The sequence below is a fragment of the Bubalus kerabau genome, chromosome 17 (assembly GCF_029407905.1).
Source record: "Bubalus kerabau isolate K-KA32 ecotype Philippines breed swamp buffalo chromosome 17, PCC_UOA_SB_1v2, whole genome shotgun sequence".
Taxonomy (NCBI): domain Eukaryota; kingdom Metazoa; phylum Chordata; class Mammalia; order Artiodactyla; family Bovidae; genus Bubalus; species Bubalus kerabau.
The window spans coordinates 13,195,275-13,215,744 of NC_073640.1; the positions used below are offsets into that span (position 1 = coordinate 13,195,275).

Genomic DNA, 20,470 nt, shown 5'->3' on the forward strand with positions numbered 1-20,470 from the left:
TAACATTATCTGTGAGCTGAATTAAAATAGCCTCCCATGTTTTCTTCTAAAACGTTTATTGTTTTACATTTCACAGTTTCTGTATGGCGTGAGGTAGGGATCAAGATCCATTGTTTTTCCACCTGGCTATCCAGTGGCCCCAGCACCATTTATTAAAATGACCACTAGCTGGAAACTAAATCATGTCCAAACACAGAAGCACCCATAATTGGCCACAGGTGCAGCCTGGGATATATGACAGTGGAGAAATGGTAGAAATCAAACTGTTTGGATATGCCATGGGTGAGCAGTGTGTATAAGGAAAGGGACTGACCAGGAGAAAATGTGTCAGTCTCCTGAGCTATAAGCCCCCGAGGGAAGAGAGAATGGTGTCCCTCTCACTGACTGCTATACATCCTGTGCCTGGCAGACCCCCTGACATTCAGTAGACATTTAATGAGTATTTATTTAAGCAAGGTCTTGCATCTTTCTGTCCAAAGATGAATCCTAATTATAGATAGAAGGAAACCAGATATCTGGTGCAGCTGTCCCTTCTAAATGTGGGTGCAATAAGTTAACATCATTTGCCTTGTTGCTAAACAGCAAGACAAGGATAAGTAAGGGTGTAAGGGTCAGGTCTATAAGATTGAAAAGCAAAGAGCTTCTTCCACACCCATCCAGGGAAATAAGAGATCTACACAAAACAACCACTTTAGAAGGCAGACTGTGATAAGAAGAGAAAGAACCACAGGGCTTTGAGCCTTATTCTCCAATTCACAAGTAAGAATTTGATATGAGACAGAATGAAATCAATCATCATCACCACTGCTAACAAATATTGATTCCTTTTACTCTATGCCAGGCAACGTGCCAAGATCCTTAAACACATGATCTTATTTACAGCAATCGTGGTTTCTACCCAATAGGTTATCAGCCAGATATTAGATTTTTTCCAACAAGCTGCATCCTTTATGTAAATACAGACTCATAAAAGAGTTTCCAAGCTCAGTTTCTAATGATGTCTCCATCACCCTTTTATCCTCACAAATAGAAACTTAAGTGTGTAAAACTTTACAGGGCCTTATCTTTTAATTTTCTCAAAGCCAGGGCCCAGCCAACTCTATCCCATCCTTTTGAATTCAGCATCAGTTCTCCATGAAACCCCAGGGTTGGCAGCTCATGAACCTGGACTCCTAACCTAGATAGCATATTAAAAAGCAGAGACATTACTTTGCCAACAAAGGTCCATCTAGTCAAGGCTATGGTTTTTCCAGTGGTCATGTATGGATGTGAGAGTTGGACTGTGAAGAAAGCTGAGTGCCGAAGAATTGATGCTTTTGAACTGTGGTGCTGGAAAAGACTCTTGAGAGTCTCTTGGACTGCAAGGAGATCCAACCAGTCCATTCTAAAGGAGATCAGCCCTTTGTGTTCTTTGGAAGGACTGATGCTAAAGCTGAAACTCCAGTATTTGGCCACCTGATGCAAAGAACTGACTCGTTGGAAAAGACTCTGATGCTGGGAGGGATTAAGGGAAGGAAGAGAAGGGGATGACAGAGGATGAGATGGCTGGATGGCATCACCGACTTGATGGACATGAGTTTGAGCGAACTCTGGGAGTTGGTGATGGACAGGGAGGCTTGGCATGCTGCAGTTCATGGGGTCACAAAGAGTCAGACACAACTGAGCGATTGAACTGAACTAAACTGAATCTGGACTCCAGCAATTAAGCAAGCAGCCTTTCTTGTGTCCTGTCCCTTAAAGTCATGAGCTGTCACTTCTCCCCATATGTGGCATTCTAGTCTGCTGACCGTCATTTCCATCTTCCAGGTTAACCTTAACAAGCAACTCTTTGCTCTATGAGGAAGAGCGTACATTCTCAGTGTAAATTAAAATGCAAGTCCCTCTTCCCCTGATGGTGGATGACCTTTGTGGCAAGTCCGGGTAGTCTCTTCCTAAGTGTCCATCACAGAACTCACCTCACCTTATCAGAGAAAAGAAAATGAAATAACTCAGCTCTGAATTGCAAGACAGAGCTAATGAAACTCAGTATGTCCCAAGCCAGTCACCCACACTGATTGTGTAAAAACATGTTTTACATCTCATACTTGATTTACAGCACAGTTTAACAGAAAGTAACTTTATCTATTTTTTCCAATTAAATGAAGTAATGTTATAATCAATAATTCCTCCTGCTCTGGTATGGTAAATTAATGTCTGTCTATTGTTTTTAAATCACAAAATGAGCATTGCTCTAGAAATATAAAATGGTACTATTTCGTTTTAATCTATTTAATTTTCCATTCTTGAATTACATAATGGGGTTAAAACATTGAATAGAATTAATAGAATGAGTATTTAATTAAGCAGTAATGAGTTTCTAAATGGATGCTCAAGAAAACTGGCTTTATAGTTTATGCAAGAATCAGATAATGGTCTTAACAGAGACTATAATAATTGTGTTGAATGTTTTCTATATTTAAAGATTTTTTTTTCTGAGTTCTCTCAGGAGTTGATTTAAACATATTCCAGTTCCTTGATTAGACCTCACTTTGCTCTCAAGGTAAATTCTAAATGCCTTTCCCTGGCTGGCAAGGCTCTGCATCATCTGACTGTCTCCTCCCCCATAGTTCAAGAGCAGAAGGTTCTCTCCAGCCACACACACCTCCCCTCTGCTCCACAAAGGCCCCGTGCTCCCTCGACCACTAGCCTCTGCACCTGCCATTTCAGATCCAGGAGGACTCTCACCTCTCACCTCACTAACTTTTCGTCTTCGTTCAGTTCTCAGGGAATTCTTCCCTAATGACCCTCACTAGGCTGGGGCAGGCAATGGGGATCTTGAGTGGGCATGAGTAACAGAACTTGTGGAAAGCAGATGTTACTGCAGTCCAGATCTGGATGTGACCTGCGGCTCACTCGGTGACCTTGGACCAAGCTCTTCCTTCCTCCTCCAAGCCTGCTTCTTCCTCTGCAACCTGCAGAGTCCAGCAGCGTATGTGCCACCATGTTCTGCTCCCAGGCACACGGCAGACAGCAGTAGACGATCACAGCACTCCTTCCTGCTGTCCCCAGATGCACTGCCGGCCGCTCTACACGGCACCCAGGCAGCCTCACAGTGCACAGAGCGGGCTCTCACATCCTCACCTCGGTCATCCTTGGCCTTGAACTGTCTTTCTTCTCCACCCAAACTGCATATTATCAATAGAATTATCTGTGCAGGTCAAGACAATACTGACTCTCCGGCCTAACCCCAAATCAACTGAATTGGAATAGGGTTAGTTAAAAAAAAAAAAAAGTGTTTTTAAAAAGCCCTCAAGGAGACTCTAACAGGACTAGGAACCACCAGTCTGATTTCAAGCTCTGGAATTTCATAATTTTGGGAGAATGTGGGGAAGATAGAAGGTAGCACTAACTTAAACAAGACTCAGGAATCCAGTCAAAATCATTGTCTCCTGGAGCTGTTTCTATGTGACAGCACCCTCCACGTCCCCTTCACTCCAACTCCTCTCCATCCGGTGTGTGTGTTCTAAGAATTTCCCAGCACCGCTTGTAGGGAAGCGAGACAACCTACCCAGGTTCACTGAGGTGTGAGAGACGAATGAGTTCCCATCCCCAGCTTGTCTCCCCCAAGGCATCAAGATTACGGCTTCTGATTAATGATTTGCAAGTCAATTAATCAGCCACCGCTTTCGGGACTTCATTTCTCAAATTACTTCTCTTTGAACATCAGGGCCTTCTGACATTGTTTTACTGTCTTTAGGTTCTCTTTCCTACTAATTGAAATTCCAGGATATTTCTTCTTCTTCTTGTCAGCTTATTGGCATTACTTGCTTATATAATATTTGCAAACAGATTACTATTCACCTGTAGTGTGTCGGGGGTAAGCATCAAAACAATACTTTACGCTTCCAGCTCAAAGGAATGTGCTAATAATGATGGCTTGTGAAACGCAGTCTATGAGAAAACTGAGTTTTCATTTATTGATTTATTTTTTCACCACGCCGACTTGCAAGAAACATTTGAGATGTATTACAATAAAAACAAAAGTACAACAAAGCTCCAAACAGTTGATTTATATGTTTCCTTAGAAAATGCTTTTCTAAAGTCCTGCTAGGTTGGGCCAGGGGTAGGAAGGATGAAGCTGGCTCCCTTCATTAGAGAAGATGGTACAGTCACGCTCTGAAGTCAAACTCTAGGGCTCCAATGCCAGCCCTTCCATGTATGAGCGAGAGCGTTCTGGTATCCAGTCACCTGTCCTCAGGGTGGGTGGGGCTGTACTAGGGGAGAAGCGGCCATGCAGTCATTTCTGTGCAACTTACCATGAGACCTTAAGCTCCGAGGGTTAGCACAAGGCCCTTAGTGTGGCCTTAGAGGTCCCGCTGGGCCAACCGTTGGCCGGGTGGTGTCCTCCAAGGGAGAGTGTGGTAAGAGGCAGGTGAACAGCCTTCTCCCCAGGGCCCTCCCTGGCCTTGGCTGGTGGTGAGCTGGGGGTCCCGGGGGACAGGCTGGGGGCCATGATCTGCAGGGCTCCAGGGCCCTCGCCACAGACACCCACTGGCCAGACCGCGGCTTTGAGGCAGCTCCTCTTTCCCGTCCCCTTCTCCAGGACCTAATGGCAGTAGCCATCTGTCTGTGTGGGTCCCCGGGACCCTCCCCTCCCCCCACCCTATTTGAGTGGCCTGAGGACCCTGAGGGCTAGCTGGGTCCTGGGCTCCTGGCTCCCCTGTGATGACAGCCAGGCAGGGTCTGAGTACCAGGCCCTGAGGGAGCTGCCAGCTGAGATCTGCCTCTTCAGCAAGGCCTGGGTGCTGGTGGGAGGACCTATACTTGGTGCTGGATGAAGGTATGGTGGGGGTGGTAACTGGTCCTCAGAGGGATCCCCTCCTCTAACCCAGGCCCTAGACCTCGGAGGGTGAAAGTTGAGCCTTAGGACTTTGCCCTTACTTGTCAGAACAGAGAATAACATTTGTTTTTGTGGAGGTTTACAGGAACACCTGACCTCAAGAGCAAAGGATCTGACAGCAAGACGTTTGCAACAACTACCCATGCCCTTCCTGCACCTTTCCTAGAAAAGGGTTTTGCTGACAGCTTTCCAGGAGTTTGCAGTTTTTAAGGCATGAGCCAGCCATCTCCTTGCAGGGCCCTCAATACACTTGTCTCTGCTCCAGACTCTGACATCTTGATGTCGTTTGGCCTCGCTGTGCACTGGGCACACAGGCTCACATTCGGTAACAGAGCTGCAAGAACAGATGCATAAAGGCTCAGACTCAGTCCAGGTCTGGGTCTCACTCAACAGCAGTTCAGGACGGGCTTCCCTCCACCTCCTCATGGTGCCTCAGGGTCCCTAGCGCAGTCCCTCCTTTGGCTCCACCTTCCCCTTGGGCCTCGTGGTCATCTGCATCCAGGTGGGGAGAGGGAAGGGGGCCCAGAGGAGGCACAGCTCTTCTCTCAACACTCACCTCCAGTGAGCCCAGGCAAGCCCTGACCAACATCCCCTGATGAGAATTCAGGCTCATGGCCCCACGTAGGGCTGCTGCCAGAACCTGAAGCCTGTCATCTGTCGGCAGAGCACAGCGTCATGGTCTTCCTCTGTTTTGCTTTAGTATTTAATGAGACGCTGGGGGTAACGTGCCCCGTACCAGGCGTGTCACAGGAGCGCCATCACTGGTCTTCGCTATGTTGGTGGTGTTTTCCCAAAATAGTGACAGTTATGGTCTGCTTTGTTTGTTTACAGTTTCAAGCCACAGTCGAGGAAGGAGCCATGGGAGTTATTGTCAACTTGACAGTTGAGGACAAGGACGATCCCACCACGGGTGCGTGGAGGGCCGCCTACACCATCATCAACGGGAACCCGGGGCAGAGCTTCGAGATCCACACCAACCCGCAGACCAACGAGGGGATGCTGTCCGTCGTCAAAGTAAGGGTGCCTCCAGTGCTCCTCCTTCCTTGCCTGAGCACCCAGGGCCCCCAGCTGAGGATAAATCAGCCCCAGTCTCCCCCTCCCGGAATTAAAATAGAGAAAGTCTCCCACTTGAGGGAGTGCTTTTACTCTCACAGCCTTAAAACCAGCCCGTTCCACAGGTTCCAAAAATCTTAAACTTGCATGGAACCTTAAAACACATTCTCCAGACATTTCATAGTTAATTATCAAAGATATGCAAAAATGGGACCTGTGAAGGTTTCCTAAAGATCCATACTCAAATTGTGGATTATCACATTTCCTCTCAATCTTTCTTAGCAGAGTCTGGATTACTCTCTTAAACACAGCAGATAATTACACACGGGGTGATCCTCAGTGTGAAACTGCCTGTGAGCACATGGCCCTGCATGCTGACCGCTCTCTGCTGCAGGGAGTCTGGGAAGGACATGTGACCACAATGGAAAGGGAGGGCTTAGCAACGTGGGAGGGAGGGGGAGGCAGCAGAGCGTGAGTGGCTGGTGGTCCCCATGTCCTGGAGGAAGGGGTCTGGGAGGTTCTGGGAGAGCTGCCGCCAGACCAGGCCATCTGCGGAATATAGCTTCTTTTCTGGGGGCTGAAGCAGTTTGCCTGAGAAGCAGGAAGCAGCTGTGTTTACGGCAGCCAAGTGAGTGGACAAAGCAGGAACGTTGCCACCTACTCCCTGTGTGTCCTCAGCTAAGATGCGTAACTGTTTTCTGTGCCTCGGTTTCCTCATCTGTGAAACGAGGTGCCGGCACAGCCCACGTCTCCAGGCTGTTATGAGGCCAGCTCATAAGTGATGGGCACTTGGTGCCTGTGTGTGTTTCCAGTGGCTGCTCTAACAGTGACCGCCAACATGGAGGCTTAAAAGTCCAAAACCAGGTTCACGGGGCTGCAGGTGGTGTGGCTGGCCCCTGCTGGAGGCTCCGGGGACAGCAGGGGAAAGTGGAATTGTGTCTTCATCCTTCCCAGCTTCTGGAGCATCCCTTGGCTCGTGGCCCCTTCCAGCATCTTCAGAGCAGTGCCCTAGCGTCTTCCTCTCTCTGACTCTGACCCCTGCTTCCATCGCCACATCTGCTTCTTCCTTTGACTTTCCTGCCTCCCTCTTTCAAGGCTCCCTATGTTTCTGTTGAGCCCACCTGGGTAATTCAGGCTTCTGTCCCCACTTAAGGTCCTTAGTTTAATCACATCTGCAAAGTCCCTTTTGCCATGTAAGGTAACGTTCCAAGGATTAGAATATGGACATACTAGGGGTGGGGTCATTATTCAGCCTAGCCAGGCTGTATAAACATTTGCATCAGCAAAGTTCCATAATGCCACTGGGGGTAGGACCCAGTGAGAATGTCAGATTTTAGAGACGCTTCCTGCTTTGTTGGGAGGACAAGGGTTCTGGGTTTCTCCCAAGCCTGCCCTTTTCAGAACTTGGTCCAAACTGAACCCCAAACATCTGCCTGCAAAGAGCAGCTCTGCGAGTTCCCAACTCCTCTTCCCTCATCAGGACTCCCTGGAGATCCTGACACTGCCCTACACTCAGCACTGCAGTTTCAAAGCCGTGAAAACCGTAAAATAACACAGCCTCTGGCTGTTGTCTGCATCTCATCCAGGGTCCATAAAAGGTGGCAGGCAGTTTTCCAGACCTGCAGCTGTAAGACAAAGCTTGGGTAAACATACATCCCCACGTAAACCCTACAGGAGCGCAGTTCTCCCACCCTGTTTGCTGTGGCTTGAGTGAAATAAAATACAAGCAAAGCTGGACTGGAGCACAGTGTCCTCCGGTCCCCACACTCCCCCTCCAACCCACCATGCTGTGAGCCTGAAATGTCCGCATCTACACAAGTCACCTGGAACACTAGCCAAAATGCGGAGTCCTTCATGGGCTTGCATATTTGGGGCTTCACTTGGGCAGGACAGAGATCTGTTATTTTTTTTTAATTTTATTTTATTTTTAAACTTTACATAACTGTATTAGTTTTGCCAAATATCAAAATGAATCCGCCACAGGTATACATGTGTTCCCCATCCCGAACCCCCCTCCCTCCTCCCTCCCCATTCCATCCCTCTGGGTCATCCCAGTGCACCAGCCCCAAGCATCCAGTATCGTGCATTGAACCTGGACTGGCAACTCATTTCATACATGATATTTTACATGTTTCAATGCCATTCTCCCAAATCTTCCCACCCTCTCCCTCTCTCACAGAGTCCATAAGACTGTTCTATACATCAGTGTCTCTTTTGCTGTCTCATACATAGGGTTATTGTTACCATCTTTCTAAATTCCATATATATGCGTTAGTATACTGTATTGGTGTTTTTCTTTCTGGCTTACTTCACTCTGTATAATAGGCTCCAGTTTCATCCACCTCATTAGAACTGATTCAAATGTATTCTTTTTAATGGCTGAATAATACTCCATTGTGTATATGTACCACAGCTTTCTTATCCATTCATCTGCTGATGGACATCTAGGTTGCTTCCATGTCCTGGCTATTATAAACAGTGCTGCGATGAACATTGGGGTACACGTGTCTCTTTCCCTTCTGGTTTCCTCAGTGTGTATGCCCAGCAGTGGGATTGCTGGATCATAAGGCAGGTCTATTTCCAGTTTTTTAAGGAATCTCCACACTGTTCTCCATAGTGGCTGTACTAGTTTGCATTCCCACCAACAGTGTAAGAGGGTTCCCTTTTCTCCACACCCTCTCCAGCATTTATTACTTGTAGACTTTTGGATCGCAGCCATTCTGACTGGTGTGAAATGGTACCTCATAGTGGTTTTGATTTGCATTTCTCTGATAATGAGTGATGTTGAGCATCTTTTCATGTGTTTGTTAGCCATCTGTATGTCTTCTTTGGAGAAATGTCTATTTAGTTCTTTGGCCCATTTTTTGATTGGGTCATTTATTTTTCTGGAGTTGAGCTGTAGGAGTTGCTTGTATATTCTCGAGATTAGTTGTTTGTCAGTTGCTTCATTTGCTATTATCTTCTCCCATTCTGAAGGCTGTCTTTTCACCTTGCTAATAGTTTCCTTTGATGTGCAGAAGCTTTTAAGGTTAATTAGGTCCCATTTGTTTATTTTTGCTTTTATTTCCAATATTCTGGGAGGTGGGTCATAGAGGATCCTGCTGTGATGTATGTCAGAGAGTGTTTTGCCTATGTTCTCCTCTAGGAGTTTTATAGTTTCTGGTCTTACATTTAGATCTTTAATCCACTTTGAGTTTATTTTTGTGTATGGTGTTAGAAAGTGTTCTAGTTTCATTCTTTTACAAGTGGTTGACCAGAGTTCCCAGCACCACTTGTTGAAGAGATTGTCTTTAATCCATTGTATATTCTTGCCTCCTTTGTCAAAGATAAGGTGTCCATATGTGCGTGGATTTATCTCTGGGCTTTCTATTTTGTTCCATTGATCTATATTTCTGTCTTTGTGCCAGTACCATACTGTCTTGATAACTGTGGCTTTGTAGTAGAGCCTGAAGTCAGGTAGGTTGATTCCTCCAGTTCCATTCTTCTTTCTCAAGATCGCTTTGGCTATTCGAGGTTTTTTGTATTTCCATACAAATTGTGAAATTATTTGTTCTAGCTCTGTGAAGAATGCTGTTGGTAGCTTGATAGGGATTGCATTGAATCTATAGATTGCTTTGGGTAGTATACTCATTTTCACTATATTGATTCTTCCAATCCATGAACATGGTATATTTCTCCATCTGTTAGTGTCCTCTTTGATTTCTTTCACCAGTGTTTTATAGTTTTCTATATATAGGTCTTTAGTTTCTTTAGGCAGATATATTCCTAAGTATTTTATTCTTTCCGTTGCAATGGTGAATGGAATTGTTTCCTTAATTTCTCTTTCTGTTTTCTCATTATTAGTGTATAGGAATGCAAGGGATTTCTGTGTGTTGATTTTATATCCTGCAACTTTACTATAGTCATTGATTAGTTCTAGTAATTTTCTGGTGGAGTCTTTAGGGTTTTCTATGTAGAGGATCATGTCATCTGCAAACAGTGAGAGCTTTACTTCTTCTTTTCCAATTTGGATTCCTTTTATTTCTTTTTCGGTTCTGATTGCTGTGGCCAAAACTTCCAAAACTATGTTGAATAGTAATGGTGACAGTGGGCACCCTTGTCTTGTTCCTGACTTTAGAGGAAATGCTTTCAATTTTTCACCATTGAGGATAATGTTTGCTGTGGGTTTGTCATATATAGCTTTTATTATGTTGAGGTATGTTCCTTCTATTCCTGCTTTCTGGAGAGTTTTTATCATAAATGGATGTTGAATTTTGTCAAAGGCTTTCTCTGCATCTATTGAGATAATCATATGGTTTTTATTTTTCAATTTGTTAATGTGGTGTATTACATTGATTGATTTGCGGATATTGAAGAATCCTTGCATCCCTGGGATAAAGCCCACTTGGTCATGGTGTATGATCTTTTTAATGTGTTGTTGGATTCTGATTGCTAGAATTTTGTTAAGGATTTTTGCATCTATGTTCATCAGTGATATTGGCCTGTAGTTTTCTTTTTTTGTGGGATCTTTGTCAGGTTTTGGTATTAGGGTGATGGTGGCCTCATAGAATGAGTTGGGAAGTTTACCATCCTCTGCAATTTTCTGGAAGAGTTTGAGCAGGATAGGTGTTAGCTCTTCTCTAAATTTTTGGTAGAATTCAGCTGTGAAGCCGTCTGGACCTGGGCTTTTGTTTGCTGGAAGATTTTTGATTACAGTTTCAATTTCCGTGCTTGTGATGGGTCTGTTAAGATTTTCTATTTCTTCCTGGTCGAGTTTTGGAAAGTTGTACTTTTCTAAGAATTTGTCCATTTCTTCCTCGTTGTCCATTTTATTGGCATATAATTGTTGATAGTAGTCTCTTATGATCCTTTGTATTTCTGTGTTGTCTGTTGTGATATCTCCATTTTCCTTTCTAATTTTATTGATTTGATTTTTCTCCCTTTGTTTCTTGATGAGTCTGGCTAATGGTTTGTCAATTTTATTTATCCTTTCAAAGAACCAGCTTTTGGCTTTGTTGATTTTTGCTATGGTCTCTTTTGTTTCTTTTGCATTTATTTCTGCTCTAATTTTTAAGATTTCTTTCCATCTACTAACCCTGGGGTTCTTCATTTCTTCCTTTTCTAGTTGCTTTAGGTGTAGAGTTAGGTTATTTATTTGACTTTTTTCTTGTTTCTTGAGGTGTGCCTGTATTGCTATGAACTTTCCCCTTAGGACTGCTTTTACAGTGTCCCACAGGTTTTGGGTTGTTGTGTTTTCATTTTCATTCGTTTCTATGCAAATTTTGATTTCTTTTTTGATTTCTTCTGTGATTTGTTGGTTATTCAGCAGCGTGTTGTTCAGCCTCCATATGTTGGATTTTTTAATAGTTTTTCTCCTGTAATTGAGATCTAGTCTTACTGCATTGTGGTCAGAAAAGATGCTTGGAATGATTTCTATTTTTTTGAATTTACCAAGGCTAGCTTTATGGCCCAGGATGTGATCTATCCTGGAGAAGGTTCCATGTGCACTTGAGAAGAAGGTGAAATTCATTGTTTTGGGATGAAATGTCCTATAGATATCAATTAGGTCTAACTGGTCTATTGTATCGTTTAAAGTTTGTGTTTCTTTGTTAATTTTCTGTTTAGTTGATCTATCCATAGGTGTGAGTGGGGTATTAAAGTCTCCCACTATTATTGTGTTATTGTTAATTTCTTCTTTCATACTTGTTAGCATTTGTCTTACATACTGCGGTGCTCCCGTGTTGGGTGCATATATATTTATAATTGTTATATCTTCTTCTTGGATTGATCCTTTGATCATTATGTAGTGACCATCTTTGTCTCTTTTCACAGTCTTTGTTTTAAAGTCTATTTTATCTGATATGAGTATTGCTACTCCTGCTTTCTTTTGGTCCCTATTTGCATGGAAAATCTTTTTCCAGCCCTTCACTTTCAGTCTGTATGCGTCCCCTGTTTTGAGGTGGGTCTCTTGTAGACAACCTATGTAGGGGTCTTGTTTTTGTATCCATTCAGCCAGTCTTTGTCTTTTGGTTGGGGCATTCAACCCATTTACGTTTAAGGTAATTACTGATAAGTATGATCCGTTGCCATTTACTTTATTGTTTTGGGTTCAAATTTATACACCATTTTTGTGTTTCCTGTCTAGAGAATATCCTTTAGTATTTGTTGGAGAGCTGGTTTGGTGGTGCAGAATTCTCTCAGCTTTTGCTTGTCTGAAAAGCTTTTGATTTCTCCTTCATACTTGAATGAGATCCTTGCTGGGTACAATCATCTGGGCTGTAGGTTATTTTCTTTCATCATTTTAAGTATGTCTTGCCATTCCCTCCTGGCTTGAAGAGTTTCTATTGAAAGATCAGCTGTTATCCTTATGGGTATTCCCTTGTGTGTTATTTGTTGTTTTTCCCTTGCTGCTTTTAATATTTGTTCTTTGTGTTTGATCTTTGTTAATTTGATTACTATGTGTCTTGGGGTGTTTCGCCTTGGGTTTATCCTGTTTGGGACTCTCTGGGTTTCTTGGACTTGGGTGATTATTTCCTTCCCCATTTTAGGGAAGTTTTCAACTATTATCTCCTCAAGCATTTTCTCATGGTCTTTCTTTTTGTCTTCTTCTTCTGGGACCCCTATGATTCGAATGTTGTAGCGTTTAATATTGTCCTGGAGGTCTCTGAGATTGTCCTCATTTCTTTTAATTCGTTTTTCTTTTGTCCTCTCTGATTCATTTATTTCTACCATTCTATCTTCTAATTCACTAATCCTATCTTCTGCCTCTGTTATTCTACTATTTGTTGCCTCCAGAGTGTTTTTAATTTCACTTATTGCATTATTCATTATATATTGACTCTTTTTTATTTCTTCTAAGTCCTTGTTAAACCTTTCTTGCATCTTCTCAATCCTTGCCTCCAGGCTATTTATCTGTGATTCCATTTTAATTTCAAGATTTTGGATCAATTTCACTATCATTATTCGGAATTCTTTATCAGGTAGATTCCCTATCTCTTCCTCTTTTGTTTGGTTTGGTGGGCATTTATCCTGTTCCTTTATCTGCTGGGTATTCCTCTGTCTCTTCATCTTGTTTAAATTGCTGAGTTTGGGGTGTCCTTTCTGTATTCTGGCAGTTTGTGGAGTTCTCTTTATTGTGGCGTTTCCTCGCTGTGTGTGGGTTTGTACAGGTGGCTTGTCAAGGTTTCCTGGTTAGGAAAGCTTGTGTCGATGTTCTGGTGGATGGAGCTGTATTTCTTCTCTCTCCTTTCGAAGAGTTGGGCTGCTTTTCTGGGTACCTGATGTCCTCTGCCGGCATTCAGAAGTTGTTTTGTGGAATTTACTCGATGTTTAAATGCTCTTTTGATGAATTTGTGGGGGAGAAAGTGTTCTCCCCGTCCTACTCCTCCGCCATCTTGGCTCCTCCCCCAGAGTTCTGTTATTAGAAAGGAGGCAGCAGTGGTAAATTATTCTTGTATTCCAGGGAGGGAACCACAGTATAGCTCCTGGGTGCCAACAGCTTTGTATCTGTTAGGGCTTAACACCCTAACACTCACCCTGATGGGAGGAGTTCTAGGTGCGGGTGGAGGGGCAGTCCTATTATTACCAGGAAGTGTTTCCAGGTCAGCACTTCTCGTGTGTGTGTGTGTGTGTGTGTGTGTGTGTATGCGCCTGTGCATGTGTACACACATGTGCATCTATGCGCTTTCACAGGTGTGGAGTGGGCTGCTTGCACATTAGCTGTAATTATTATAGAAGTTAGTGTAATTCTGCCTAAAGTTCGCCCCACTCGGCCTCTCTGATTACACCTTGTACCTCCTGTGCCCACAGAGCTCTTTCAGTCCTCACCCCCATCCCACGTTCCCAGATCCCTTACAGCCTGCACTGCCATCCCCTTCCTTCTGGTTGAGTGTGAATCACCTCCCTGGACTCACTTTAGTCTCGTCCTCCCAGCAGGAATGTCCATTACGTCTTAGGTCTCATGAGTTAGCTAACTCATTTTCCCGGTAAACACTGACATAAAAATTGCGTCCTTGTCTCACCCAAATGTCTCCCCACACACACTCCCATCAACAGGAAATGTCACCCGCACTGCAGCTAATGGTTTAGAAGGAAAGTGGCAGCGTGGATGTGGTCTGTGACAGTTTATGGTGGGCAGGCCACCACGTTCATAATGTCTACAGTGGGTTTCCTTAATGTCCTCTGATGTTAGTCTACACAGCACCAGAGGAGGTAGACACCAGAGCCCCTTTGCATAATCACCTAGAAAGGGCCTCAGCAGGGCTGCTCGTTGGTGGGAGAGCCTGCCATGTATCTGGCATCGCATCCTCCTGCCCAGAAAATGGCAATAGAGCCACTGAGTCTTGAGGCCAAATGAAAATGCCCCCCAGGCTTCCCAGTGCCCTCAGGGGAGGCAGGGCCCTGCAGCTTAACCCCTCATGTCTCAGCCTCCCGAATCCTTTTCCTTGCATGACACTCTCCTAGAATAACATGCACCCACTGAAGCCCGCAGGCGTGATGGAGTTTGGGGTCACAGGCTACAGGTGGGAAGGCTTTTAATGTCAGCATCATCAGGGAATCTTACTCAAAGAGATCTCACACCCAGAGACCCAGATCTCTGAGACTCATGTAATTGCTATGGTTATTTCTCAGTCTAAAACCCTCAACAACTCCCATATCTAACTTGGTATCTGTATGTTTCATACTCTCTTTCTGAAAGAAGGCCCCAAGTTGCATAAAACTTCTTAGTCCACAGAACCTGGATCCATCCCCGAGTGTCTGCACGGCCCAGGGGCTGTCAGAGGGCCTCTGTGCAAAAGCGCCCACCTTTTGTGGCAGACCCATGTTCTGAGCACCCCCTCTCTGCCTTCCAGCCTCTGGACTATGAGATTTCTGCCTTTCACACCCTGCTGATCAAAGTGGAAAACGAGGACCCACTAGTGCCCGACGTCTCCTACGGCTCCAGCTCCACGGCCACTGTCCACATCACTGTCCTGGACGTCAACGAGAGTCCAGTTTTCTACCCGGACCCCATGATGGTGACCAAGCAGGAGAACGTCTCCGTGGGCAGTGTGCTGCTGACAGTGAATGCCACGGACCCCGACTCCCTGCAGCATCAGACCATCAGGTGGGTGAGCGTCTCCGTGGCCAGAGGCGGGAGGCAGGCAGGAGCGGCTCTTCCTTCCGGGTTACCATTGACTTACATACATTACATACACTGCTTAACGACCTGGCTGAGCAGGAAGTTTGTGTCGTGATAAAGTGTTGGCGGCCAGTGGCATCAGGGGACAGGCTGACTACACGGGGAAGCTGGCCCTGTCCCTGGTTCCTGGCTGCAGAGCAGCCCGGGAGGAGAGGGGCTCCAGGGCTGTGTTCCCACAGGTTCCCAGGGCTCTGCCAGTGCCGAGCACAGTGTGGAAGGAGCTGCCACCAAGGGGCCCTTGCATCTCAGATGCTTAACCTGCTCTATCAGTGGCCACAGCTTCATGAGAAAAGCTTGGCCAACTCCATGTACAGTTAAGGGTATTAGGAATTCAGAGAGGTTCAGTAGCTTGCTCAAGGCTGCCCAGCATAGTAGCGGAAGAATCAGGATGGAGACATCGTGGTTCAGTATGCAAAGTCGGTGCTCTCGGCCAAGTGCTCTGAACTCTGAACTGTTAAGGGGAAGGAATAGATGTTCCCTGGTACTTAGAAATGAACCATCGTGTGGCGGATTCATTTTGATATTTGGCAAAACTAATACAATTATGTAAAGTTTAAAAAATAAAATAAAATTTAAATAAATAAAAATTAAAAAAAAAAGAAATGAACCATCAGGGTTGAGTTAGCTCAGTCAGTAAAGAATCTGCCTGCAATGCAGGAGACTCAGGTTCGATTCCTGGGTCGGGAAGATCCTCTGGAGAAGGAAACGGCAACCCACTCCAGGATTCTTGCCTGTAGAATCCCATAGACAGAGGAGCCTGGAGGGCTACAGTCCATGGGGTCCCAAGAGTTAGACATGACTTAGCAACTAAACCACCACCATCGGGGTTGAGTTTTCCATTGATGATTGGCAAGCCAAAAAAAAAAAAAAAGGTTCAAATTTTTAGTCTTCATTCCTTAAGCTCTGTCCAGTACTTCAAAAGAAGGGATTTTCATAATGAGATTTAATTAAATGAGCATTATCTGCAGTGCATCTTGTGCTGGTGGAGACGAGCTGCCCTCCCTGGGGCGACGTTTCACAGCAAACACATCGGCAGGCAGGTCCAAACATGGGCTTGTCTCTGCAATGGGGAGTGATTAATCTTCCTCCTCCAGAACAGAATCTTCTCATAGGAGATACCGATAACCATGTATCAGACACACTTCAAATAAACATGTGTCTTATTCTCCTGATTTGAAACAGCTGGAAACACGCCGCCATCTCCATGCTGGCCACAGGACCGTGGAGCAGGCTGGCAGAAGCTATTTTCCAACCCAAACGGGGGTTTATTTTTTACAACAAAACTTTCTGAAACTCCGGATGAACTAGATACAAGCACAAAATAAGGCCAAATCCTATAATCATGTGAATCTGAAATAGCCATTCTTTTTTTTTTTCCTCATCTCCTTTTATTTCCCCCTTTTCTGTATAGTGTTTGACAAAGGAAACACAAAATTTAAACACCAAAGAGAAAGATCAGGAAATCTGTCACTTAACACACTGTAAGGTAGTTGTACAAATTTAGGATGTCTCTGCTGCTGCTGCTGCTGCTAAGTCACTTCAGTCGTGTCCGACTCTGTGCGATCCCATAGATGGCAGCCCACCAGGCTCCCCCGTCCCTGGGATTCTCCAGGCAAGAACACTGGAGTGGGTTGCCATTTCCTTCTCCAATGCATGAAAGGGAAAAGTGAAAGTGAAGTCGCTCAGTCATGTCTGACTCTTTGCGACCCCATGGACTGCAGCCTACCAGGCTCCACCGTCCATGGGATTTTCCAGGCAAGAGTACAGGAGGTAGAAGAGGTGACTCCAGGGTGGGTAGGAAATGCACTGAAATGGGGTTGATGTTGCTAAGCTTGGGATACTGCCTTTGCTGGGTAACGGGGGATGCTGGCAGGCATGACAATGTTACTGCGATGAGGAGGGGCTGAATCAGGTGTCTGGGATCTGGGAGTAGATGCCCCACTAAGGTGGGACGGACAGGGAAGAGGCGGGTCTGTCGGGGTTCTTTGTTTAAGACCAGCTCTGGCTGACTCGGGCAAAAGGGGAATTTGTTGGAAGATCCTAGGAACAGTTTATGAACTTTTCCCCACTGGGAACCACTAGTTTTTCTCTGTATCTGTGGGTCTGTTTATGTTTCTTATATGCATTCCTTTGTTTTCTTTTTTAGATTCTAGTATAAGTGGTAACAGAGTATTGGTCTTTCTCTGCCTTATTTCACTAAGCATAATATTCTCTAGGTCCATCCACATTGTTGCAAATAGCAGGATTTCATTCTTTTTATGGCTGAGTAATATTCCACACGTATTTGTGTGTATATGTATACACCACATTTTCTTTATTTGTTCATCTTTTGATGGGCACTTAGGTTACCTCTATACCTTGGCTACTGTAAATAATGCTGCTATGAACATTGGGCAGAATGATGTAGCTTTTCAAATTCGTGGGTTTTTTGTTTTTTTTTTAATATATGCCCAGGTGTGAAGTTGCTGGATAGTGGTTCTATTTTTTTTTTTTTCGGGACCTCCACACTGTTCTCCATAGTGGCTGCACCAGTTCACATTCCTCACCAAAGGTGTACAAAAGTTCCCCTTTCTCCACATCCTCTCCAGCATGTGTTACTCATGGTCCTTTTGATGATGGCCATTTTGATGGGTGTGAGATACCATCTCATTGTGGCTTTGATTTGCATTCCTCTGATGATCAGTGATGTTGAGGAGTTTATAGAATTGGAGAAGATGCTTGGACCGAGGCTGAGATAGCACAGGAATTGTTGTACCTCTAGGTAATGCGACCTGACAGGCTGGCGCTGCAGGCTCTTACAGGGAGAGTGACCCACCTCCAGCCACTGTCCACTCTTGTGTCATTCAGCTCACAGTTCATATGTCAGGGCAAGTCTGCTTTGCCTGAGCTGGAGCTATGCACCCCCAACTCAGGGCCCCCTGGCAGTCAAAGAGGTGATATTCCCAGATGTGGCTGCACCTGCCCCCACCACAGGCAGCTGATTGAGAAGCAGGAAGGAAACCCATCTGGCAAATGGGGTGTGGTGCTTGGAGTATGGCAAGAAGCCATGGCCAGCAGCCCCAGCAGACAGAGTCAGGAGACGTGATTCCCGCCTGGAGAGGAGCAGGTGACTGGCGAGGGACTCCAAGGCCAGCAGGATTTGAGCTTGGAGAACAGACCAGCAACTGAACCTGGAATCCAATGGTTCCCCATTCTATCTCGCATGGAGCGTTAGAGGCACCCACTGTGAGAAAAGGAGATCAGAGAAAGCCATTTGTAACTTACTAGACATGAGGCTTGTGGTAAAAAGCAGGAACAGAGACAGCTCTGAAGAGCTTCCAGTTTCCACAGTACAGCTGGTCATCACAGGTGTGGTGTGACCCTCAGTCACAAGTAGCAAGGACCCATCTCAGACTGACTTTTTCCAGGAGTGCCGGTGCTGGCCCACAGCATCGAAAACGAGGGCAAGGGCATTCAGCATGAGGATTCCAGGGCTCAGAATATATTCCTTCCCCACCTCTTGACTCTGCGCTTAACCTGGTTTGGCTTCATCCTCAGCTGTCTCTGTGCGGCTGTAGAGGGTCAAGGCACCAATAGCAATTCCGGGCCTCAGTGCTACCAGAAAAAAAGATCCCCCCAACCAGAAGTATCTGCCGGAGGGCCAGGTGTGGGTCTCCCTGAGCCAACTCGCACACACACCTCACAGACAGAACAGCAGGACGGCGAGAGCTCCCCGGGGCGAGTCCTGAGGCGTGAGCCCACTGGGAACCCGGCATCCAACCACAAGTACCTGGGAGGTGGCTTCCCACAGGAATGCCCAAGGCCCTTCCCAGAGCATGGGAATGATTCTGAGTCATCAGGGGCCACAGAGAGCCACTGCGATCAAGTTCAATGTCATGGTCCCCTCGGAAAATATAACTGAGGTGTTCCTGTGGCTGTTTGGCTAAGAACTGTAGCACTTACAAATGGGTCTGGCTGAGCAGTGTCTGGACAAGTCCCTTTTCCAGCACTGAAAGCAAAGTAAATGTGTGTGCATGTATGAGACACACATTTCTCTCTCTGGTCTGACTCTTTGGACACATTCCTTCCTGCTGAGATCCAGAGTTGCCTAGAAGTGACCCTTTCTCAGCCTGGCACTGACTGGACCTCCCTCCGCCCTTCCCTCTCCCCCCCGCCACCCGCCCTTCCTCTCCTGGCACTGGTTCTGAGCTCCATCAAAGGCAGGCATAGCATCCCTGACAGGTTCAGCTGTTGTCACAGGAACTCTTCGGGGAGAAAAGGCTCATTAATTATTTGCAGCCTTTGATCCTGTACACGAGAAGTCGTGTCCCTGAGGGGCAGTGTGTGCAAAGGCTGAGCAGGGCTGAGGGGAGGGGCCAGGCTGGGACATGGTTTTCTAATCATCCACACTCAACTCCCCAGAATTCTCAGAAAGACATGATGACCTTGTGTCTGTGGTGGTGGTGGTGGTGTTTTCTTAATGATTCCTTGGGGAGCAGGCATTGGAAGAGGGAAGAACTTTACACTGGGAACTCCTATTTTTATCTCAAGGAGAGCTCTGAGTTCAACTGACAAAGTCACATGTACTCCAAGGGTCTTGATTCCCAGCAATAGCTTCACCCTGGCTCTGCACTCCTGCATGCTCTCAGGGTGTCCCTGTGTGTGTGTGTGTGTGTGTGTGTGTGTGTGTGTGTGTGCAGCTCTGTGTGTGTCCACGTGTCAATCCCAGTGCCGATTACTCTTGGTCTATCCTTTACTCCATGCATCTCTTCCTTGTCTGCCTCTCTGTCTTCCCCTGCCTGTCTTCCTCCCCACTACTGTCTCTATTGGCATCTCCCCCATCCCTCTAGGACCGTCTTTCTCTCTTGTCTCATGGCCGTCTCGTCTCTGTCTGCTTCTGTTCCTTCCTTCCTCCCATTCATTCCTCTCTCCTCTCTTCTCTTTTCTCCTCCTCTTTCCCTCTTCTTCTTTCTCCTTCCTCCTCCCTCTATCCCCTCCCTCCCCCCTGTTCCTCCTCTTCTTTCTCTGTCTCTGCCTCTCCCTCTCTGCCTATCTCTATATCAATATCTCACTCCAAGACTGTCGGTGCCTCAGCTCCAATAACCCCATCTCATCTCAGATGACTAGCCAGGCACTCAAGGCATCTTAGCGCAATGAGAGACCCGGCACACCCGGCCAGTATCCTGACAGCCTAATTCAGCTCCTGCCCCCACCGCGACAGGCCTCCTCCCTGAGGGCAGGCGGGCTCCCTCCCTTCCCAAGACAGGAAAACTCCTCCCTACCCCCAACCCCCGCAAAACTCAGGACCTCACTTCTGACTCATCCTGTCCTGTCTTTGGGGATGGAAAACACGTCTCAGACACAGTAGTTCCGCCCTGCCACTGGGTGCCCTCTTTTAT

General features: G+C 45.9%; 1 protein-coding gene across 4 annotated transcripts in view; it reads left to right on the plus strand.

The window, feature by feature from the left end:
* The window catches only part of CDH13 (cadherin 13), a 1,017,465-nt gene that overhangs the window by 911,118 nt on the left and 85,877 nt on the right, over nt 1-20,470 (plus strand). For all 4 annotated transcript variants that reach the window (XM_055551337.1, XM_055551339.1, XM_055551336.1 and 1 more), the window contains 2 exons: nt 5,711-5,893; nt 14,764-15,017. In XM_055551337.1, the coding sequence (XP_055407312.1) occupies nt 5,711-5,893; nt 14,764-15,017 (437 nt within the window). The remainder of the gene's footprint in view (nt 1-5,710; nt 5,894-14,763; nt 15,018-20,470) is intronic.